General features: G+C 42.6%; 1 protein-coding gene across 11 annotated transcripts in view; it reads right to left on the reverse strand.

The window, feature by feature from the left end:
• HNRNPM (heterogeneous nuclear ribonucleoprotein M) overlaps positions 1–22,761 on the reverse strand; it is a 39,078-nt gene extending 16,317 nt beyond the window's left edge. For 3 of the 11 annotated variants that reach the window (XM_089905510.1, XM_089905507.1, XM_089905505.1), the window contains exons 1-5: positions 5,327–6,400; positions 4,021–4,212; positions 3,202–3,355; positions 2,285–2,334; positions 1,342–1,402 (exon numbers count right to left, since the gene is read on the reverse strand). In XM_089905510.1, the coding sequence (XP_089761636.1) occupies positions 1,342–1,402; positions 2,285–2,334; positions 3,202–3,355; positions 4,021–4,212; positions 5,327–5,404 (535 nt within the window). In that variant the 5' untranslated portion in view covers positions 5,405–6,400. The other 8 variants (XM_089905512.1, XM_089905511.1, XM_022557650.3 and 5 more) reach the window with 7 other exon arrangements.
• Between the last annotated feature and the right edge of the window lie 2,350 nt (positions 22,762–25,111).

Genomic DNA, 25,111 nt, shown 5'->3' on the forward strand with positions numbered 1-25,111 from the left:
GACTATGACAAGGAAATGGGGTCCTTAACTTTCAACAGATAAGCCATCTCCTATTCTTGAAACCACAGACCTCCGCTCAAAATCTGCCTCTATGATGCTTCTACAATCCTAAAGTGTGAAGAAGAGTTAGTGTTCTAGTCTAGGCTCCCGTTCAGTTCAATCTCCCACAGCTGAGCCACGGCTCCAGACAGGAGGGACTGGCCAGCCCTCCAAACAGCTCCACCCCAGCAGCCTCAGTGGGGGAAGTCCTCCCTAGCACAGCACAAGCAGATCTTGCCCTTACCCACCACCCAGTCTTCCTTCTACAGATTAGCCCTGCCCGCACTGCAGATTCCCCAACCCTCATGCTACAGCAGGCCCTCACCCCCACTCCCTGGGCCGTCTGTGCTCAGGCTCTGCTCCTCTCTGTGGGCCTGCCAGAGGGAGTGCCTAGGACTTCACTACTGTGCGCTGTTTCCACCCACGCGGTGACCAACCAACCAACAAGCCTTCCCTGTCCCAGGATAGATTTTCACCTGCATGTTGCAAATAACACTATGTGAAACTTCTGATTGCTGTACTTCACACACCATAAAATTCGCCCATTTAAAGTGTGCAGTTCAGTGATTTTTAGTATATTCAGAGTTATACAACCATTACCACTATCCAATTCCAGAACATTTTCATCACCCCCAAAAGAAATCCCATCCCCATAAGCAGTCACTCTCCACTCACCCCTTTCCCCAGCCCCTGGCAACCACAATCCACCTGTTGTGGACTCGCCTATTCTAGACATTTCTCAGAGATGGAATCAAGGTTCATCCATTCTGTAGCATGTATCAGTACTTCACTCCTTTTTACGGCTGAGTACTATTCCACTGTGTGGATTTATCACATTTTATTTACCCATTCATCAGCTGGAATCATGCTGCCATGAACATCTGTGCACAAATTCCTGTGTGGATGTTAAGTTTTTAGCTCTCTTGTAGTATACCTAGGAGTGGAATTGCTAGGCCACATGGTAATAACCAATCTCTTTTGAACCAAAGTGCAACCTGGCTTTAATTCCCTTTGCAGTTTGTTTCTTCCCAACTACAGCCTCTACATCCTGAGTAGCCTGCCTCACACCACAGTGTAATCCTAACAATCCTTCCTAAATTGTGAATCTCTCTACTCATTTTTTCACCCAGAAAAATCTACAGGGCAAACAAACAAACAACCTTTTTGAATGTTTTACTCAAGAATGGTCAAGGTAACTGACACTGCACAAGAATGACATGGCACAAGTTCAAAGGTAATTGCAGTTTTCTGGTTAGAATAAATCAAATTCAAAATTTTAGCCATGATAATTGAGACACTTACGGGGAAGTTGTTGTGGACGCTCAGGAGGGAAAAAATCTCCCTTTGGTAAGGCCCTCTCATCCTGAAAGAGAAAATGAATAAATCTCAGTATTCCCTGCAGTACTGTTAGCAAGAGCAAAAGATGGAAACCATTTCTATCAACAGAGGACGGGTTAGATGCATTACGATACACCCATGCCATAGAATAACATGCAAGTATAAAAAGAATATGTGAGAGTTAGTTGCTACCTTTTATGTACAGGGGGAAAGATTTAAAAGATATACATTCATATCACTGTGGGGGATGGATGGAACCTGGGCATAAAGTAAGAGCAAGACTCCCACACTGAATTTTTCATGCTTTTTGACTTTTGAATCATGTGAAGCAATTATCTATTCAAAAAACTAAACTGAAAGTTTAAAGGAACTAAAAAATTCCTTTAGAGCTCCTTTTATGTCCTTCCTGATTTGGAACCCTAACTAACTAGACTGCCCTCAGCACGTTCCGGTCATGCTTGTATTAATACTGTTATCTTTGGCATCTTGGGCACAGCCACAGCTGGGCTAATGTTTATACTGAAACGCTTCAACAGAACTTTAAAGGCTTTCTGAATCAGACTTAATTATGTTCACAATAGATATGATGCTAATTAAACGTACTGCAATACTCTGAAAACTGGCAACCTATATATATAAAACCATTCTGTGAAACTGATCACTTGCTCAAGCAGGATATGCAAGTGACCTCCTGACCATGCCAGTAACTGTGCAAAGGAAAAACTATCTGAAGAGGTGCATGAGCAAAAAGTTATTTCTGTCATAAATTTGCTCAATGTGCTGTACCCTTTAACTTGGACTGATCCATAAAGAAAGTACAGTGGCTATGTGTATGTATACTCTTAATAAACCCATGTTTTTGCTAAACTTATCTGAGTATATTAAAGGAAAGATCCTATTAACTTACCATTTTCACGTGCATTGGTCTGTCAAATAGCAGTTGGCCATTAAACATAGCTGATATTACAATTAAGGCTATTTCCTGCAATTCTAGAAACATGCACAGCAGAACAGAAATACCTAAGAGAAAAATACTCCAACTGCTGCTACCAGTCCCTCTAAGTGGTGAATTTATGAGCAATTTTGATTCCTGTTTATACTTTCAAGTATTTATTCCTACAGTAAGCATTAAAGGGACAATAAATAACACTCAAGGGGAAAAAAAGGAAACCTCAGCTTACTCCTTAGGTGTGGCGCGCCATTCATAAAACCTTACACTTCTCACCAAACCATCCGCCTCTTAAATTAAGCACTGACATCAGTTTTCTGTATGTGTCCAATAAGCCAGGTGTTCTACCATTTTTTGGAGTACCATGTTTTCCGGGTAATACACTCAGTGACAATCTTGCCTGAGTTTAGTGACAGTGTTCATGTGTGGTATTCTCCCTGTGACTACAAAGATGTAACTCTGGGGTGAGTAGGGTGAGCAGCCTAGGGTCAGAGAGAAGTGTTTCTTCCAGAATGTCAATCCACTGAAGAGATAGGGCCCAATAAGGGCTTACATATGAAATAACACTGAATTTCTCTCCAGTGGCACATTCTTTGGACTTCTCCCTTCAAACCAATCTCCTCTAAAAAGAGACAATGGAAAAGACCACTCATGGATATGTGCCTGTTTTCTAACCATCTCTTCTATCTACATAAGTACAATACTATGTAGATACTTTGTATTCCCTTAGTAATATCCATAGTAATGTATTCTCTCTAGTCACATAGGAAATACTAATACACAAAATTACCACTTCCCCACACAAACCTGTCTTACTAATACAACATTTAGGCTAAACTAAATTCACCAGGAGTTGAATTCCGATCAAAGGATACATATAGCTTGCACAGCTTCAATGGACTGTTCAAAAGTAACAGTGCCTATTCCACGACTTTTTCCATCTTTATCCTCAAGAATGTCTGCTCGGACCACCACACCAGCCATACTAAAAACTTCCTTCAGTTTCTTCCAGCCAACTTTATAATCCAGCTAATCAAGAGAAAGGAGAGGAAAATCTCATTGTAAACATTTTTACTACATGAATGTGACATGCTCTGGTTGGAAAACAAGCATTAGAAAATGTCACAAAAATAATGTCACAAAAATATGTCAGTATAAGTTTTCAAATAGGATTACGAAGGTTTGCCTTCTACTACTTACTGTCTCTTTTCTCTGAAATAACAATTTAAGTCACCTCATACCTTTCAAGTTAATGCTTATTTTGTGAATACTAAAAAATGCTGTTCCCCAGATAAGGTTTACCATCATCCTCCCCAATCCACTTCTTTTAAAAATACTTCCTTGTGCAAATGGCAAAGTATTACCATTCACCCAGACATTAACAGGAAGAGGGAAATGTCAATACACAATCTCTGCTCATACACTTTACCCTGCACCTACTTTTATACACACCAGCAAAACTCCATAAACATGGCCCCAAGAGGACCATGGTCAAGCCTGTGTGACTTATGACTGCAGTGGTCATTAGGGGACAAAGCCAAGCCCAAGGATGATTTTTTAAATAAATCAAGAAGATAACATAACCCTCTTTTAAGTTTTTCTTCTCAAATGTCAGAACTACTTTTATAACACATTGACAAGATTGTCTAAAGTAGAAAATCAAACTTTATGAAACAATGTTTCCATTTACTTACATTTGCTACAAATACTGTGCTTCCAAGTCTTCCAGCCTGTAATGCATGGATAATCTCATTTGGGATGTTAGGATTATTTAGGATACTGGGTGGGATATTAATCATTCCTGGGCCACCTGGTCCCATACCCATCCCACCAGTCGTAGCCATCACCTTTTGCATTGCTCTCCTGGCATGTTCACCATCAGGATCCTAAAACAAGCACAAAAGGGTTACATTTAACTGACCCAGTGACAATTAAAACCATGCTCCCACAGTAAGTGATACCCCCAAAACTTCAGAGATTGAGAGGCTGTTTGGAAACCATTTCTCAAAATCTGTAACAAAAAATTCAAATGAAGTAAAACTAAACCACCAGGCCACAAACAATTCTAGCCAAAAGAATGAGGAAGAAAGGAAGGGTGTAGAATTTAGCTCTCAATTAACTAAGTAAAAAAACAAAAAAAGGGAGGGCAGGGGGATGACATGATTAAAACTTCCAGGTTGAAATAAGATCTTCAAGGGCTTGGTACAGTTGAATCTCACTAACTCAAGAGGGTTTTATAATTTCTGCAAACCCAACTGGTGATTTTCCCAAAAGTTTGAAAACACAGCTCTAGACCACCAAGGTACTCCATCCTTCAAGTATTCAGGCATTTGACTCATGTGTAAAGTCTGGAAAGGTTTCTGCATCTCTGGTGTTGACAATATTCTTAAACTCTTTGCCCTTCTGCGTGCTACCTTGACACAAGAGAACTTAAGCGCTACCATGCTTTCCTCTCTGAGCTCGCATATACTGATCTTCCTCCAAGAATAAGAGGTAAAAATAAGTCAAGGAAGGATTGAATTAACAGAAAGTCTCCCACTTCCCTCCAGGGAGAGAAGATACCTGATTTGGATTAGCTATGAAAAAGGATTTAAACTCATTTTAAAAAAGAAAAAAGATGGGCCAAGAACAGGGTTCAGACTGAGTAAAACTGTAGATGTAGAATACCTTAAAACAAACAAACAAAAAAACAAACACACACACAGTAAAAAAAAAAACCATGGACTCAGTTTGACTGCCCCTGAGAAAACCAAGGCAGGCTGGCCTAATACAAATCAGAGATGTTAGGAAGGCAGTCAGCAGTGGCTCAAGATGTGCTCAGCCACTATCCCAAAGTGCTTACAGGAATGACTGCTGAAGCCTGTGACTGACCCTCCTCGTTAACGACAACAGGTTGTTCTGCTCCGTAAAATGTCATCAAGGACTATTCTGTCTTTTCCTAACTCGAAACAGGGACACTCGACAACTACAAATGGTATCCACGGTGTTTCATGAGCTTACTTCTTTGACTTTCAGTGGTCTTCCACTCAGACTATGCTTGTTTAGAACTTCAGCAGCTTTTTTCATGCTCTCTTCCATCTTGAATTCAACAACGCTATGAAGAGTCAAAAGGAAATAAGTGAAACCAGTCCTACAACTTAGAAGGCTCAAGTGCCAATAAGTAACTAGACAATACTTACGCACATCCCTTTGGAAGAAGCCACAGACAGTCAGAAGAGCAAAGGGAAAAAAAAGAAAAGAAAAAAAAATAGTAAATTTCAATGACAGTTATAAATTTAAAATATGATTTATGTAACAGTTTTTAAATTAACCCTTCTAAGGGGAAGCTGACAGAAGTGTCTTGCCTAGCCTTCCTTATTAAGAGCTCAGCTCCTTGGTATCTCCTCTTCCTTCACATTTCCATTGCACTATAGCTGCTGAAGTTATGATGAGCAGACCTAAATTCAGGTTCTCCGAGAAATCACACAAACTTTAGATCTGCTTCTCTCTGTACTCAATCAATTCCTTATCATACTCCTCCTAAATCCATCCCTTCCATAAATTAAGCTCATCCTTTTGATTATTCTAAGCCATTCTATTGCACGACAGAAAATAGTTAATTTTCTCTTTAAACTAGGCCAATTTTAAACGTTCAAGTTTTAGTATTTGTTTTACAATTTACTGGCACAAAGGCAACTTTTCAGAATCTTTGGTTCACACAACTTTCAAATACAGCAAACAACCAAAAGTAACATTTTCTAGACAAGAACACACGTTTTACATTAATATACCACCGCTAAAATTCCATGCATAATTCACACACAGCCAATTCCTCTGTTAACAAAGAGACAATGCTGCTATTGGTCCCCAGTTATCCAAATTGGGCATCCAAACAGAATACCAAAAAGCTCTTTGCCCAGCCATTTGGAAAAGCGGGACTCCCGTTTGCAAATCCCCTCCCACCCCACTCGAATGTTTGGCAAAATCAAACATAGCTACTATAACATGAGCACTCACTGCCTTCCTGATTTCATTCGATTCCACGCCACCATACAGTTACATTTTTCATGTAGTAAATCCACAGAAGAAATTCTCTCAGACACTTACCCTTGACTTTCCTTCAGCGTCCATTAAGAGCTCCACGTATGTTACCTCACCAACTACAAATCAGTTTCCAGACGACACATAAACCAAGGGAGAAAAGCCAAGAAAACAATGGGAATTTAGAACAATCATCAGCAACCTTGTATGGAGCCTCTGCCTTATAAGAAAGCCCAGAAACACTCCATATTCTCTAAACCACCACACTAGGCATTACAGGTGTGCAGTAAAAGTAGGTGAAACTTGTTAACAATGTCCTTGATTTTCCTCCCACCTCAAACAAGCTATTTCCACAGATTTCCATATCAATTTCCCTGTCTGAAATACTCATTCATGACTAGAGGCAATCCAAATCTACAGGAAAGAAGTCTGCGTGATTCACTTTTTTGGGGAAAGAGGAAAACAATTTTACAAATACACTCTTAATATCGCAAGAAGGTGAACAGCACACAAATTGCAATGCCACTGAACTGAGCTCAAATGCTAACTACAAAGATGCGTATATGTATAATATATATCCTCAAAGGCGCACACACGGCATGGCCGGCTACATGGGTGTGCAACCTGTCCAATCGCATGGGACTTTGCACTGAGGGCCATGCACTTGGGTTTAATGCTCTGTTGCTGTCTTGAAATTCTCAGTAATTTTTAAATAAGGGGACGACCTGTGTTTTCATTCTGCACTGGGCCCCACAGATTCTGTGGCTGGTCCTGCACACAGCACTAGGCTCCACAACCGTCACAAGAAGGATGTGTAAATACTCTATCACAAAACCAGAGCAGCATCTGGATTCTCTTCAGTGAATTAAAATTAAGCCAGGCTGTATTCTTGCTGCTCTCTCAACCTTCTCATTTAAGGACACAGATAAATGCAAACTTAGAGCTCAGTTTGCATCTAAACAGCTACACAGACTCACTTAGGATGCTAATCTATACAAAAGGGGAAAAACAAAGCATTTCAAAAGATTCTGCAGATTTTCCTCAAGGTTTGGATTGCCAATTCATGACCACCACAACCAGATGTTAGAACCCACCTAGACAACCACCAAAATGGCTGCTGAACTTGAAGATGGCACACAGGCACCAAAAAACCCCCAGAAATTTAAGTGTTAACTTTGTGGAAACAATATCTAAGCAGGCTCTCCAAAGTCAAGAAAGGGCTTTTGTTCTAAGAAATACTTTTTCTTTTTTAACGATTATTTTTATGATGGTAAAGCCTTCTCTCATTCAGTTTTCAATTTGGTTTAGCAGCCAAGGGTAAAAATAACCCTCTTAATGGGCCCAAGTCCTTCCTAGTCTAATTCCTTTGTTCAAAGGATATTAAAATTATTATGAAGATTTTAAAATTAATACACCAAGGAAAGACTGAAATGTAAAATAAAAGTATTTTTAAAAACTTGAAGGGCATATTTATTAGTAGTATATTTGCATGGCAGTTGACAGCAAGAAGGCCAAGTGTTCAAAGTTTAACTGTACAGCCTCACCTCCCTTGTCCTTTCCTAAAATATTACAAACCAAACCAGCACTTTGCACAAAACAGGAAGGAGAATCAGTGCAAAGAAACGAATTAGGAGGGACTGGTATAGTTTAACTTTTGGACTATGTACAACTGAAAAATGATCACAACCAAGGGACAGTCATACAAATTGGCTTTCTGTTATCCTTACAAAAATAAAGCAATTCCCAAAATGTTGTGGTCATTCCTGAGGCCATGTTAAAAGCCATTTGTTTCAACAGCAGCAGCCATTTGAGGACCAACAGCCCCTGTCTCCACGTTGATGAAAATGCCAAGTAGTGTCAAGACAGTAAAGAGACCCAACCCCAAGTTTACTTCCTAGAGCTATGACTACCGCCTAATAACCTTAAAAATAACTAAAACAATCACAGTATCTAACTGACAGCTGTAACTATGTTGGCAGAATTCAAATATTGTTGCATTTTCAAAGTTTCTAGTTTGTGCCCGTAAAGACACTGATTTATATCAAAAAGCTGTCATTGCAACCCAGAAACCAAGCAAGTCCAAACCAAACTTTTTTCCATGGTCATAACCATTTTTACAAAAAGCCAGGTTTAGAAATTAGGACTTTTTCTACTTAACATTCTAGAGACAGCACAAATCCAACTTCAATCCTCTGCACCAATACTCTGCTTAAAATGTTCCCTCTTTTTCCCCAAATGGTATAGTTTATTAAAAACAAAAAATTACATTTAAAAAAGCCTCCAACCTATCAGTTTAGCCATAGGTTAGGCAAGCCCTGCGGCTCTACCACGAGTAGTGTTGCTCCCGAGTATCATCAATAATGACCATGCTCCTCATGAATTCATAATTTTCTGATCTCTACCCTGAGAGACCACATCAATCACAGAGATGTAAGCAAATCACTGTTACAGGATCTGCAACAGTTGCCAATTCATACTTCCGTACAGGAAGAGAATAATAAAACCTTTAAAACACCACCTCTCTTTTAGTTCTACATTATTAAAGCAAAGACCTGTTTAGTATAGTCAGTACAACTATCAACAAAACTTTGAAGGCAAAATTTACCAACTATTCATAGTCTGGTCACATTCAATGAAATGAAGTTTAAAAGAGCAAATCAACCAGAGCAGATCAGTTAGGACTGAGGCAGAGTTAACAAATTGGCAGGAGCAAGTCTCATAGACATGGAATTCACAGGTATTAATGAATAATACTGCTGCTCCTCTCATTCCTGAACATGGATGGAATCCCAAGAGCAGGCTACTAAGACAAATTCTATTGCAGCTTTAAACATCAAAATATCTAAATGAAAAAACTAAGACTCTGAAAAATCTAATGCCAAATGTCATCACCTACCTTTATTTTATTTTTTTTTAAGGTAAGATATTTTAATATTTATTTATTTATTTATTTGACTGTTCCGGGTCTTAGCTGCGGCATGTAGGATCTAGATCTAGTTCCCTGACCAGGGATCGAACCCGGGCGCCCTGAATTGGGAGCACAGAGTCTTAACCACTGGACCACCAAGAAGTCCCTACCTTTACTTTAAAATGCTCAAAGAAAATTAACCGACATTTAGGTGGATTATTAAAAATACTACCCCAAGAATAAAACATATCATGAGGGTAAGATAATGAGCAACCCCAAAAGAATTCACATAGTCCCTTGGAGCTACTTTAACACTCCTGCACATACCTATATCACAAAGAGTATTTGTTTCTGTATTCTCATTTCATTTACTGCTCAAGGCTGAAACAAACACGCTCATGCACACACGCGTGCGCACGCGCGCACGCACACACACACACACACACACACACACACTAGTACAGGGGCTAGAGCTTCACTGAAAAGAATTCAAAGGGGGGTGGGGGAGTAGCTCCAAAGCAGGGCATGCTCTAATGGAGGGGTGCATGGAATAAATGCATATTTTAACTTGGAAAGCCTGTTTCTTTAATATACAGACAACTTGAAACACGGCAAAATAATTATACTATACAATGATTACTCAACTTATGGAAAAATTAGAAAATGATTAAGCACCTTCTTGCTCCTAATTCCATGGACGAGAACAGAATTCTGCCTCTCTAACTCGACCAAAAACCAACAAATAAGCCAGGCAGGCTGCACTATTAAGGTTCAACCCAAGTACCCACAGATGTGAATGCTTTAGCATCAACAGGCCTTTCCAAAACGCAGGCTGAATTTCCAACAAAGGAAAATATGAAGGAGCCAAACAGACTGGGTAGGGATTTTTACTTAAATTGAAAATAAAGTTCTGCTCCACAGACCCACAATGTAGATGATCTTCGAGAGCCAACAGAGACTTACTATTGGACTATACTTGCCCTCTGGGCCTCAGTTTTCTGTCAGCTGGAATTTGAAACTAACTTAAAGTGATGTACTCAATAAAAACAGAAGGATTAAGTTCTTAAGAAATCTTTGCTTACACAAGTTAAACTGACTGCTGCTGAACTTGAGACTGATTGAGAGTAAGCTGTATCACTGACCCTCCTTTCTTTCCTCCTCAAACTGTTCTCCATGTTTACTCACTGCTCGTGCAGCTCAGTCCTGCCTAGGTTGCAGCTGCCCCACCTCAATGCTGCTGGCTCCCTGGTTAGGCCAGGAGAACAACAGCCCGACGACGAGCTTTCTTCATCCACACAGGACTTCTCAGTAATGCAGCACAACACTATTTAAGTTTAGAATTCCCAAGATCAATCACCTTTTGTTCACGGAAGTCTTAATTTTTCGCCCAGACCTTATGGTCAAACATTTTTGAGATGTGTATCCCAATATCGATCCAGTGATGAAAATGAGGTAGCTGTTGAGACTGTTTACTTTCAAACCTGGTTTGGCAATCTCCAATTCAAATTTCCTATTACACTGGCTCTCAATTTTTGTTTCAAATCCACTCTTCAGTGTTCACAGCAGTCATCGTTCCATGTAGTATCTCCGTTAAAAATAAGCATGATCAAAAGGACGGACAATAGAAACCTTTCCTTTGCTCCATCAGACACTTAGAGCAGGAAGGGGAAAGCTCAGGGAAAGCTCAAGCTCAATTCTGCAGGCTGTTTAATCCTTGTCCCTGAATGATATGATGGGGGAGGGGGCGGGGGAAGCACCCTGGCACAGAACTAAACAAAGCTCTCAGTACCTTTTCTCTTTAAAGTCAGCAATGCTGATTTCATGATAGTGCCACCAAACAAGCTTTGTGATCCCATCCAGGGGAAAAGGCATAAGTGGCCTGTTCACAGAATACATGCGTTATTAATAGGATCTCCTAGAAGGCTGTTAAATGCTAACAAACATGGAGAATATACACTTGGTGTCCAAGGAGGGGGAAAAGATCGGGAACTAGGGAGGGGTACATGAGGCACTCTCAGGCATGATTATCCTTAGGAAAAAAACTCGTCTTGCCATCTCAAAGCTACTACTTGAGTTCTGACAGGCAGCAATTACAGGCAGTGCTGCAATGACAGAGCATTTTTCAGATCTTTAAGCCGAGGACAACTAATTCTAGCTATTCCACTAGTTTCCTGAAACAACAGGACTATGATTTCATCCGGAATAGACTCTTGAAATGCAGACTGATAAAGAGTGGTTGGATTATAACAGCCCAAATCTCTGTGGTTTGCCCACTTCAGAGACTATCTTGAGACTTATACTTTTAGAGTGTGAGTGCCTCTATCCGCAACTTTTTTTTCCTATGCAACAACAGTCTTCAAAAACCTTAAAACATGTGCAACGCCATTTCAAGTAAATATTTCAGATTTCAAATAATAATTGAAACATATTTTTGGTATACCAAGACATGAATTAAAATATTTTTTAAAACCACATAATGAAAATAAGGACATTTTTAAGAAACCGTACGTATGTAAACAGTAAATTTCTTTAGACTTCACATACTGAGTATAAGATTTACCACAAAAAGATTACCTTTCTCTTATGCATCCCTTTAACCACAATCCAATACTTCTAATAATTTAATTAAACAGGAAAGTAATTAACCTGTACAGGGGAGCTCTAAACAAGAACATTTTAAGGTTTGTTAAGAATAACTGATTTACTGCACACCTGTAATTCTAAATTACACCACCAAAAATACACTGAAAGGGCTGAGCCAGGGCATTAATAGCAGTATGCCAAGGGAATATGAGAACCAGTTTGGAAGTATCCGAATAAACCACCAGGCTGGCTCCACACTTAATACAGTGCAAAATAGGAAATTGAGGTGAACTGCTTCTACATCCAGAAACGTCATGGCTGCTGCTGCTACCAGCTTTAAGGCTTCCAAAACTGAATTACTGAATGGTAAAGCAGTAAAAATGTCACCTACTTTATCCATCATGTCCCAAAACTGGTTCACACACTCCTAAAAATGGAAAAATAATTTGGCCTGCAATCTCTTACAAAATTCTAACAATTGCATTTTCAAAGCCACATTCCTGGTTCTTGGAACTACTATACCTTATTATCAATGGAAGTATCAATTCAGCGGTTCAACCAAATCACGAGAACACAAATTTGGGGTTATTCCAGAAACTAATTCGAATGAGACCCAACTGTACTGTACAGAAATTCTAAGCTTTATTGAAGCAGCAGTCCCAAAAACCAAGAACACTGCATCTGGGATGCCACATGACACGCCCTTCAGACAAAAAGAAGAAACTTCACTCTTGCCCTAGGAGCATTGGCAGGAATGATTTGGCTGATCAAGGCAGGAAAACAAATCTCACACCAAAACGTTTTTCCATCCATGTTACCTGGAGAAATACTACAGGGGAGCAGCCTACATGACTGTACAGAGGTTCATGGTGCCTAGTGCTTCTGGCATGTCATGGTTGAATTAAGTGATGGGACAATGATGGCAGTGGGCCATTCATAATTTCAAAACCCAATGCTGGGAGCACCAGTACACATACCAAAATGGCCTATCCAAGTGGCATCTGTCACTGAAATGTTAATCATTTGACAAATCAAGCTCAAATCTCTTTTCATTATGAATGCTCCAGAAAAACCAGTACCTTTCAGTCCTTCAAAAAGACTCCATTTAAGAATAATTTGATTCTAGGTTTCCCTTGGGGTAGGGGTGAGGGGAGACCTCAACGCATTACACAAATGGTTCTCTATCAATAATTTTGTTTAAACCTGGGCTGAGCAATCTCTTTAGCCCTGTGTGCCACCAGCAGGGCCCAGAATCAGGAAAAGACGACAAAAGAAGCAGAACAAGAGTATGAAAAGAAAGACACACGTGGTGTGCACAGGGGTGGGGGTGGGAATGGGGGTTGGGGGGTGGGTAAAGCAGAGGACCATGGGGGCAACCAACCCCCTAGGACCTCCTGGTGGCAGCAGAGCTTCATTCAGTTGCTTCCTCTGCCCTAGGCCAGACTTTAACACCAGGGCTGTGACCGATGTGTGCCTAAAGGCACCAAATTACACAGCAGATGCTTTATTTTGAGCTATCCAATTGCCAATCTACTCTGTGTTTTCCTCCCCAGGGTGGGGAAGCCTAACAGTTTAAATACAAGCTACGGTTTTATAATTTAGGATCCGAGCAGCACAAGTTCCAGCTACCAACTTTTGATCCCAGGAAGACAGCCACAAAATTTAAACAAACTACCTTCCCGCCAGAACTTTAAAACAAAAAGGAAAAAGAAAAAATTTCTCCCACCTCATATGAAGAATTCAAAAAATTTCCTTAACACAAAGAGGCTCCCCTCAAGCTTAATCAAAGCCCTATTAACCATATTAAGCCAGTAAAATCATTCGTAGGCCAAGGGATCAAACAAACAACCTGTTTGACACACAAGTGCATGACCACAAAAAGTAAAAATAAAAAAGTAGGATGGGGGGGCTTCACTCTCAAGCCTGGAGAGAACACATGCTCTACCCAGAACAGCTTCACTGACAAAAAAATAACCAAGGAATTATCCACAGAGAAGATGACACACCAACCTTCTGACCCTACTCAACCACCAGTACCATTACCTTTTTCTTTAACCAGGTCTTTAAGTGACTGCCATTTCACATCAAAAGGTATGTTTGTAATGAAGGCTCTGTATCTTTTAGTTGGATTGGCATACGGCTCAAAGCGATTGCCTCCTCTTTTTATGTTTTTCTCCTTCCTCTTCTCATTCTGAGCTGGTCGTTCTCCTTCACTGAATTCAAAAGAGAGGGGGAAAAAAAGTCCATATGTTAGCACAATACTAAAGACAATATTTGATTTTCCAGGTTTACAATCCCAAAGTTACATGTAACACAAGACTAATATTGATTCTGATTTGAGACAAACTAAAGTGGTCCATACAGCAGAATATTGCAGTAGTACGCTCCTTAAAACCCACCTATCAAAAAAAATCATTCCCAAGACAAGTGTGCTTTCCTAGGCCTTCACACACTCCTGTGGGGCTCTAACAGAGGTGGGGGAGACAGGCCAACTCCCCGCCCAAGGTGCTTTAACGCCAAGACAGAAACAGGAAAAGAGGAGGAAGATTTATAAGATTTCATGGAACAGAAATGAGGTGGTACACATAGGTCCAACCAATCTTAGCTTTACAAATAAAAGTGTCTTTCATTGTGGGCGGAAAAAAATTGGACTCAGGTACTTGTACACCATTAGCAGCATTATTCACAATAGCAAAAGGTGAAAACAACCCAAGTGTCCACCAACAGATGAATGAAATAAACTAAATGTGGTAGATCCATACAATGGAATATTACTTATTCAGCCATAAAAAAAGAATGAAGTGCTGATACATGCTTCAACACAGATGAACTTTGAAAACATTATGCTAAGTGAAATAAGCCAGACATAGAGACAAAAGGAATAGAGGTTACCAAGGACTGGGGAGAGGTAGGAATGGCGAGTTACTGTTTAATGGCTACAGAGTTTCTGTTCGGGATGATAAAAGAAAAAAGTTCTGGAAATGGCGAGTGGCTATTGGCATAGTGTACAACACTGTACCTAATGCCACTAAACTGTACACGTAATCATTTTAGAATGGCAAAATTTACATATATTTTACCACAATTTTTAAAAACAAAATTTTTAAGGGAAAGAAACCATTCTCTACTCAACCCTATTACTTTGAGGCTAGGGAAACTGAAGTCTGAACAACGCTGGTAGGTAAAAGACAGCACGCAAACAATTCCACCTTTGGCAAAGAAGGGTGGATTTGTTTTTCTGACATGGCCTTTCCTGTAATACTCTTTACCTTTGTGTGTTAGGTGCTTCCATGGAGTAACATTTCTAAGCTCTACAGGTACGAATCTGGCTTAAGAGTGGGCAGGAAAAGTTTCACAAGAAATGCAGGCTCCCAAAGCACAGAACCAGACAGGCTGGAAGCCCAATCCATAGCCCAGGAACCAGACAGGGTGTGCACAGCAGGGCAAGGCCCTGTGCTGGCTGCGTGTGGCTGTTCCGAGCCCCCTTTGACCATAGGCAGACACCTGTGAGAGCTGACCAGGAACAACTGGGGAGGCAGCAGCCACAGAAGTCCTCTCAGGGCACTAAGTCCAGCACTTTCTGCTTCCCAAGCCCTATGCTTTCCACCAGTGAGAATCAAGGGACTCCCAAACTACAGATTCTAGCAGAGACTTTGTGATCCACAACAAAAACGGAAAGAAAACAAAAAGTCAAGATTACAGTATTGATGATTTATAAGACCACCTTCTTTAACGTAAAGGGTTGATCTTTATTCTAGGATATGTCTTCCCTGTGTGGGGGAGGGGTACTGTTCAAACATCAATGGTAGCTGGAGGATTTTCAGTGTACTTGGAAAAATTTAAGTCAGCAACCTTTTGTAGTCCCCAAAGTATTTTTTTCTACTGGTCCCTCATATCCAAACACAGCCGTGCCAAGTGGTAACCCAGTGAAGTTATCACCCTAGGTAAAACTAAGGAAAGCAACTTCCTCTATGATCTGAACTATACCAACATGCAATAAACAGACCTCCTTCACATGGGCTGGCAGATGGGGGAGGGGGAGTAGGGCCACACCAATCCCCAGATTCCTAGAATTCTTCACTCTGTCTACCCAGGCTCACAACAGACCCTCCTCAGGCTGACTGCACACCGCAAGCACAGTCCACCCATCCACTCCATATGAAAGCCCTGCACCCGTCTGCCAGACAGAACATGCATCTCACCCTCCCTACATAAGGAGGAAGTGTGTTACAACAATTCATAAAATGTAGATCAACCTACATTTCATAGAGGGTCTGTGGGTAGGAATATATTTTAGAACTGGTTTCTTTTGAAACCCAAATATTCTACAATCTACCTTAAAAAACATTATTCTGACACAGGGTTCATGACACAGTAATGCTTCCAGCCTGGGTTTTCAAAGACTGCCCAGCTCACCTTATTAGTTACAAAATGTGTAAATAACGAATTACAAGACATAGTCGGTAACAAAGTGTCTAGGCCATATTCTGCCATGCATCATTACTGCTAAGAATAAACTACCCAATCTAACCCCAGAAGCTGGGGATTTGGTTTGGAGTTAATCCACATCACACGGCTCATCATCAAGAAAGCAGCTCAAATGGGTTATGGCCAAGGTGTGAGCAAAGCACTACTGCACCCAAGTCTTTCTCTGGTTAATCATTTCCTCTCTCTGAGAAGTTTCCTCCTATCTCATCATTTCCAGTTTCTTAAAAAATTGACCTTTTTGTAACTCTAATAATCACCATCAACTCTATTCTTGACAGAATTGTAGAAAACCACCCTCAAAGAAACCTCACGTGACACATGTTCAAGTATAGATGATGTGACAGTTTAAGAAAAGCCCATTTATTAAATGTTTATTTCAGTTTTCTCACTTACCTTCGGGATAAAATTAGGGGAATATGCTTCTAGCCCTAAAATACATATAACACTTAACTGTGAAAATCTTTTAGAAGCACATTTTTATAGGTAGATTATAATTTAGCTACACTGATGAAATAAACTGCTTTATCCTAAATACCCCAAATTTAGATTGCAGAATCTTAAATGTTAAAACACACCTACCATACATTATCCACAACTAGATACTTACCCAGAAGAAAATATATCCATACAAAAATTTAGACCCGAATGCTCATAGCAACATTATTTGTAATATCCCAAAACTGGAAATCTAAATGTCTACTAACAGGTAAATGAATAAACTATAGTATATCCATACACTGAAATACTACTCAGCAAAAAGTAATGAACTACACACAAAGTGGATGAATCTCAAAATACTTACACTCAAAATCAGACAAAAGAGGAGTACATATGGTAATATTTCATCATATACAACTATATTTGAGAAAATCTAATCTGGCAAACTAATCTATAGTGGGTTTTCTCAACCTCAAACACTACTGATATTTGGGGGCCAGATAATCCTTTTGTTGTGGGAGGCTGCCCTGTGCACTGTAGGATGTTCAGCAGCATCCCTGACCTCTACCCAAGAGAGGCCAGTAGCAGCCCCATTCCTCAGACTTGAAAATGAAGACCAAAAATATCTCCAAGACACTTCCAAACGTCCCCTGAAGGCAAAGAAGAAATCACCCCACTGAGAACCACTGATGCATACTGATGGCCTGGGGGTGGGGAAGAAAAGGACTCAGAGGATTACAAAGGGCGAGCAAAGGGGGTTAAGGTTGTATTTATTATCTTGATTAAGTGAAGGTATCAAATCGTACACTTCCAACTTATGCAGTTTATTGTGCCAATTATACTTTTTTTTTTTTTTTGCAGTACGCGGGCCTCTCCCGTTGCGGAGCACAGGCTCCGGACGCGCAGGCTCAGCGGCCATGGCTCACGGGCCCAGCCGCTCCGCGGCACGTGGAATCTTCCCATACCGGGGCACGAACCCGTGTCCCCTGCATCGGCAGGCGTACTCTCAACCTTTGCGCCACCAGGGAAGCCCCAATTATACACTTTTTAAGTTTCCACTAGTTTCTTAAATTTCAAACCTAACCCCAATATAACTTGACTTGTAACTAACCCCAATATAACTTGACTTGTAACTCCCATATAAACTAACAAATTTGTCATCTTTCAAAGAAACTGAAGCTACCTAAGCAAGCTAAATGCCTTACCAATATTCTCCTTGCTAAGTGGCTCCCGATTCCCAATGAACACCCCATCTGATTCTAGCACCCAATCATCTACCTGAAGTTCTAAATAGACCCAATATGTTAAAAAACTTTTTCTGACATTCTATCAACCTAATTCATGATACATCAATAAAGATAAGGCCAAAGTATCTGCAAGAACCTCTCAAGTCATTAAAATAAGATTAAGTATGTTTAATATGGCTTTGGAATTGTTTCACTGACTGCATTCTTTGAAAATTGATAATTTAACATGTCACTGCTCCACCATACTAGAATTATACTGTACATAAAGATCACAAGTAAAAAGACTGAGTGCCTGCCTACTTCACCAAGGGCTGCCACATTCACCATGTAAAACAGTGAATCCCTACCCTCCCTTACGCCTCCATGGCATTCCCTCTCACGTAAAATACTCTCATTATTCTCACAGTTTTTCAATCAAGTGTAGTTTGAAACGGCAACCCCGATACCTTGAAATCCTGACCACATCTCCTGAGGGAAAAGACTCCCCCACCCCCCATATTCCCTTGAGAACCATCCCTTATGTAAAATGACTCTTCACAGAAATCCTTTCAATCCTGAGTTTCCCCTAATGCATTTAAGATGTGGAGAGCACTATTCACAGCACTATTCTAGCTCCAGGTCCACCTCTTCACTACCCACGTGACTTAAGCTCTTTCCATCTCTGGTTCTTTACCAGCAAAACCAGCATAACCTGTATCCATGTAGCTCACAGGGATGTCGTGAGAATCAACAATCAGCCTAACAAAAAGCAGGTTGGTAAATGTTAAGCACAATACCTAAGGGAGCAGTACTACGGGTGACTAAGAGGTAGGGTTATCTAGGTCTGAACCCCAATGTCACCAACTCTTTGTCAGGCCTCAGTTCCTTCATCTGTGCAAGGAGGTTACTTATCCACACCAACAAGTTTAAAGGAGAGACTTGGCACACTAACTGTGGCAATGATATATTTTTGTACCAAAAATTTTCTGGAGAATGATTCACTCCTTGCCTTCTACCATTGCACATACTGATTAGGCTTTAAAATAAGCCCACTGGGGCCGTGGCTGAGGAAACCTAGGCACTGTACTCATTACAGACTACCAAAGGAGCAATTCAGCTTTCACCTCTATGACTGCAAAACATGGTAATGGGAGAGACCATCTGCGAACTCCTAAACGAAACAAGCAACCTAATCTTTGCAGACTAGCAACTCCCTGCCTAGCCAAGAATAAAATCAAAGAGCAAAGTGAAAGCAAAGAGCTGGCAGCATGCATTCAAACAACCTACAGCCCCTATTCTAATCTTGAGCTCACAATCAAATGTGCCTCAAAATTATTATCAAGTATACCATCACTTTTTAAAGTACAGCAAACACTCAAGTCATTGCAAAGCAATCTGGTTAAAAAAAAAACATTTTAAATAACTGTGTTCAGTGAGAGGTTACCAGGGTGGTGTGTGGAAGCAGCAAAGGACCTGGAGTCAAGATGGCCTCCCCCAGATTCTTTGGGTCAATTTCCTTAACCTGGGTCTTCTCAATTGTTTAAAAAAAAAAAAAAAAAAGTTTTTCTTCACTGTAAAAGTGTCAACACTAACATTACATCCCCAGGAATTTATACTAAATACAAAGTTTCATTTTTAAAATAGCCTCTCTCTCAGTTTTCTGATTCAGCCACAAGGTTACTCTGAAAGTGGAGGTTAAGTCACTGATTATAAATGGACAGTGCAAGCTTTATTTTTAAAAAATAAAATTTTAAATTAAAAAAAAAAAAAAAATCAAACCTAAGCCTACATAGTCCTCTAAAATAAACGCTTTTACCTCCTGACTAATATACTCTAACTCTGAATCTTGACTATTTTTTTTAACTTCAGAATTTATTTTTTTTAATTTTTTTTTTATTCATTTATTTTTGGCTGCATTAGGTCTTGCTGCTGCATGCAAGCTTTTCTAGTTGTGGTGAGTGCGCTTCTCACTGTGGAGGCTTCTCTTGTTGCAGAGCACGGGTTCTAGGCACGCGGGCTTCAGTAGCAGTGGCAGCTTGCAGGCTCTAGAGCGCAGGCTCAGTAGTTGTGGCGCACAGGCTTAGTTGCTCCGCGGCATGTGGGATCTTCCCAGACCAGGGATTGAACCCGTGTCCTCTGCACTGGCAGGCGGCTTCTTAACCACTGCACCACCAGGGAAGTCCCTTGACTGTCTTTAGATGGAACAGATTTCTCATCAAAATAAAACAAATCCTCCTCTTATACCCAGAAGAAAAGGAACTGCAAAACAAGCTGTCCTATCTGGGGTCCTCATCAAGCTTGCTATCTCACTGCCTTTTTGGTTTACAGCACACTCCACTCCTGGTGGAGACAAAGGTAAGAAGAATCCAGTCTCACTCATTTCCCATTCCTCAAAGGCTTTCAAGATAAAAATCTAAATTCCTTAGTCTGGAATTCATTGCCCACCAGCTGGCCCCCAGTGCTCCAGCAGTTTGGGTTCTTTATAAATACGTTATCAAATATATAAATACATAAAAATCCCTAGTCTTTGGACTCTCTCCTGTGCCTCTCTCCATCATCTTTCATCCTCCTCCCCCTAGAGGAACACCTCTTAACTGTCCCCAGCAGGTTAGGTTGGGGGGAGGGGAGCCCCTCCATGCTCCCTACCTAGTAACTCCTTTTACTAATACCACAGAACAATTACTTTACTACAAAAATATTCCTTGGCCTTCCCTGTGTGGGGGGAGGGGCTTTGTTTTCTAAAGAACTCTGCTTTAAAAACTCTGTGATGCAAAAAAAACACCACGAACACAAACTTTTCCAATGGCCCTCCCAAACAGATCTAAGTGTTCGTAACTTTCTAAAACAGTCTCTACTAAGCAGTCCTAGGCTTTGAGGTTCTTTCCAACAAGGGCTCTTTTAGCTCTGAAACCTTCAGATTCTTTCTAATAGCCCATGTGTTAACGTTCGTCACAAAATGACTATTTGGAAATGGACAGTGGAAAATGGGAAAGTTGAAAAATGTACCCCAGATGCTATAATCTATAACTAATAACTTCTCACCTAGCACGATTCTAGCAGCACTCCATCCTGTGATAAAGAAATAAAGGAAATAGGTAATGAAAAAAGTTTAAATGAACACATCCCTTTCCAGAGTTTTCAATAATAAAGGGTTGGGAATACTTCTAAGATGCCTTTCTCTTGATTTCCAAGGACCAGTAACCACGGTATTTTGTTCCTCCCCACCTAAGGAGAGAAAGTTCAACAACATAGCTAGTATTTAGTGAGTGTTCATTAACAAAGCGTTTTAACTACATTCATTTTTAATCCCCACGAACTCCAATTAAAAATGTGTGGGAAGGCAAATTCATAGGAGACAGAACATATAACACAGGTAACCAGGAGAGGGGGAGAAGAGGAAGTTACTGTTTAATTGGCATGATGAAAAAGTTCTGGATGTGGATACTGGTGATGGCTGCACAACACCGCAAATGCAGTTGATGCCACAGAATCGTACACTTAAAAATGACTAAAACTGTAAATTTCACCTTACGTATGTTACCACAATTTTTAAAAAACGTACGTGGTAAATCAAATGTGTGCCCAGCCTCCCCCTGTCCTCCCCCCAACAGCTGCCAGGAGGAGGCAAAACGTCTCTCCATCTTTCAGGCGCCTGTAATCAGAATGAATGGGGTTCAAGGGGACATAAGGTGATGCTTTAAAGCTTTATGGAAACTTTAAAAACCGAGGACCCGAGACAGACCTCTAAACAGGACTGAAAGGGTGACGGAGCTTGGAAATGGGTGAACCCGCCTGATGATGGAAAAATCCTCCCCTGGAACACGGAAGAGAATGTTTCCTTTTTTTCTTTTCTCCCTATAGTTTGTTTCTACGGCTAAACATTGAGCAGCAGGTCCGATCTCTCCACAAATACCTACTGCGCACCTGGGGAGGAGGTAAGGGACTTGAGCCGTGGGCAGAGTGTGGAACGAGGGGCGGTTCCGACAGAGGCACTTATCGCGGGGACGGGGGAGGGGGGGCTGGAGAGGAGGGGAACGGCGCGCGCCGGGGGGCGGGAGGGGGGGGAGGAGGCTCCCGGAGCCGGCCTCGCGGTCCTTCCCGATACCCACCCGCCTCTGCTACCGTTTACCCGGACCGACAACGGGCGAGATCCTGCGTGCGCAATCCCTCCCCTCCCCCCACTTTACCGATCGGGAAACTGAGGCCCCGGGCCATTGCGGAGAGACGTGAAACCACGCGCCCAACCAAGGTCACTCGGCAGGCGAGCTGGTCGCGGACTCCGGGGCTCATCGGCTCCGCGGCCCGCGCGCCATCATCCCCGCGCGCAGAGGCCCGGCCTGAGGCCTTTGCGTCGGGGTCGGGGTCGGACCGGGCCTGGAGGGACCGGGGGAGTTGAGGCCCGAGGCCTGGGAAGAAGGAGCTGTCCTAGAGGCGCTCCCGGGGCCGCCCGGCTTCATCCCTCACGACCTGGGCGGCCCCCACCCTCGGCAGACCCTGAGGGGAAAGCCCGGCCGAGGCCGCGCCGGTGGGAAGCCGCCAAGACCTACCAGAGCCGCCGCCGGCCGCCGCAAAAGTGCCCGGCCAGGGACAAGGAGCCGTGGAGTACTCACCCTTTCGGGCCCGGAGCTCCGTTGCCACTCGGCACGCCGGGCGCGCCGCTCTCCTCCTCCATTTTGGGCTCCGTCGCCGCCACCTCGGCTGCCGCTTCGACCCCTGCCGCCATTTTCTCCGCGTCTGGGCTTTGTGTGAGCGAGCGGGATGCGCGGCGCTGCGCCTGCGTGCTCACGTGATCCAGCGCGACCAGTAACGTCTGCCCGCGCCGCGGCGGCCTCCCGCCTCCTTCCCTCCAGCCCCGGGCCACGCCCCTGTTCCGGGCCACGCCCCCGCCGCGCGCAGGCGCGCACCGTCAGCTGTTACTAATTCATTCTCGCAACTAACTTGCGTTTGGCGCCTACTGGATACTCCATCCGCTTTCCAGGTCTGGTAGAGGCACCATCTCTCCACCCCCCACACGTGGACCTCGTCACTCCCAGCTTTCTGTAATCAGAGCTAGGGCAGAAGGGCAGCGAAAGTTCTGTTTACTAGGCTAGAAAGGAGTTAGGCAGGCAAGGGTAGGACACTGAAGGACCAGGCCGTAGGACAAATGTGTAAAATGCTCTCTCTCTAAGCAAGTATCGTCCTGCACCAAGAATATCTGGGCTCTATCCGACCTGTCTCCCCACCACTCTGAGAAGTCCTGGGTGCAGAGCCCATGGCCTAGGTCTCTCTCACTAACAGCCGTCCACAACCAGCCGCCTAGCTGGAGACTTTGAATGTGCTTATGAATGTTTCTTGAGTGAATGAACAAGCAAGAAGCCAAACATGGTGGAGGCTCCTTCCTGCCTGACCGTGGGTTCCCTCTGCCCTGAGAGCTTGGCCCTGTCCCCAAATGGGTTTTCAGGGCTGTTACAGGACCATGTCCTGGGACAGCCACAGTGGCCTGGGAAGAGGCCAGAGCCCCCAGCATTCAGAGGTCTCAGGCTCCCTTACCCAGCAGCCACCCCTGGTCTCTGTTGTCTCTGGTACTTTGAAATAAATGCTTCACTGGATCTTGAAGAAGTTCCCATCTAACCACCAAACTCTAAGCTCACAATGGGAAAAATGGGGTTTTTTCCCCCTATCTCACAAAATAACTACATTTCATCTAGCTCTGAGGAACTATCTCACCTGCCACACCTTCCTCCAAATTAAATACTTAATCCAGCCAGGTTGAGAACTCCAGGCCCAGAGAATAAGTCCAATAGCCCAGGCTAAGGCAGAGGATAGGCCCCACCCTCTCTTTCCAGCTCCCATTCCCAAGAACTTCCCGGACTCACCTGTCTCAGAACTCCTTTCTCTTGCCCATCTGCAAGCCCCTCCTCTCATCTCCACCCCCCCACCCCGCCCCCTCCCCCCGGAAATCTCTGATCTACTAAAATCCCCTGTGCACACCAACCCTCTTCACATGGTCCCACTGGAATCTGTTTCCTTTCCTCCCTGTTAGACCTCTCTCTCTCTCTCTCTCTCTCTTTTTTTTTTTTTTTGGCCTGGACAGCCAGGGAAGTTCCCCCCTCCCCCTTAGATCTCTCTAGACCAGAGGGGCCCCTGGACCAGAAGAAGCCTCATGAATCTCTGAATTCCCTCGCCCAACAGGGCTCAGAAATAGCAGAAGAGGCCACAGCAGTCTGTCAGAATCATGGAGAGGAGGCCGAATACAAAGCAGCGGGAACAAGAAGCCACCTTTTCTCTGATCCCTTCTCCGGCAGTGGGTGTGACTGGAGATGAGCCACAAGCCAAGCCCAGGCTGAGGAGACAAACTTTCTACTAGGCTGTGCTCCTCTATAGGCTGGTTGATTTAATCCAACACTGCCCAGATTCCTGGGTTTAGCCATTGCCTGCACTATTAATTCCTTCACTCTTTCCTGTAACTGACACTTTATTTTCTTTAAAAGAAGGATGTTTTGGGAATTCGCTGACGGTCTGGTGGTTAGGACTCTGCCCTCTCACTGCCAAGGCCTGGGTTCGATCCCTAGTTGGGGAACTAAGATCCTGCAAGCCCCCCAGTGCAGTCAAAGAAAAAAAGGATGTTAAAATGTTGCTTTACCTCACAGCCCACATTGAAACCCTACTATAAATAGCTTATTGTAAAAAATAAATAAGAGAATGATGCTATTAAAGTGTAAATTCAGTCATACGCTCTGCCAAAGGATCTGAGTCTAAGACTTGCTCTCTCTCTGCTAGGGTTAAGGGTCATGAAAGTCAGCCTAGCACCAAACTACAACTCAGGACTTCCCTGGCGGTCCAGTGGTTAAGACTCTGTGCTTCCAATGCAGAGGGCGAGAGTTCGATCCCTGGTTGAGGAGTTAAGACCTCACATGCTGCATGATGTGGCCAAAAAAAAAAAAAAGTACTGGGCCCTGTTCAGGGTGACCCTCGGTAAGTGTGGACATTACTTGTTAGTGAGTAAGGGCCCAGCGGGGTATCTGACCCACGGGAGACACACAGGAAGTAGACACTATTCTTATGTATATTTATTTTAAATCATTTAATACATAGCCCTGCTACCTGCTCTTCACTTGAAAACTCGCACTTTGCTTCTAGCCC

Source organism: Delphinapterus leucas, unplaced genomic scaffold (genome assembly GCF_059928025.1).
Source record: "Delphinapterus leucas isolate spDelLeu-1000000601 "Yukka" unplaced genomic scaffold, BTC_Dleu_Yukka2 spDelLeu_asBTCV2_sq25, whole genome shotgun sequence".
NCBI lineage: Eukaryota > Metazoa > Chordata > Mammalia > Artiodactyla > Monodontidae > Delphinapterus > Delphinapterus leucas.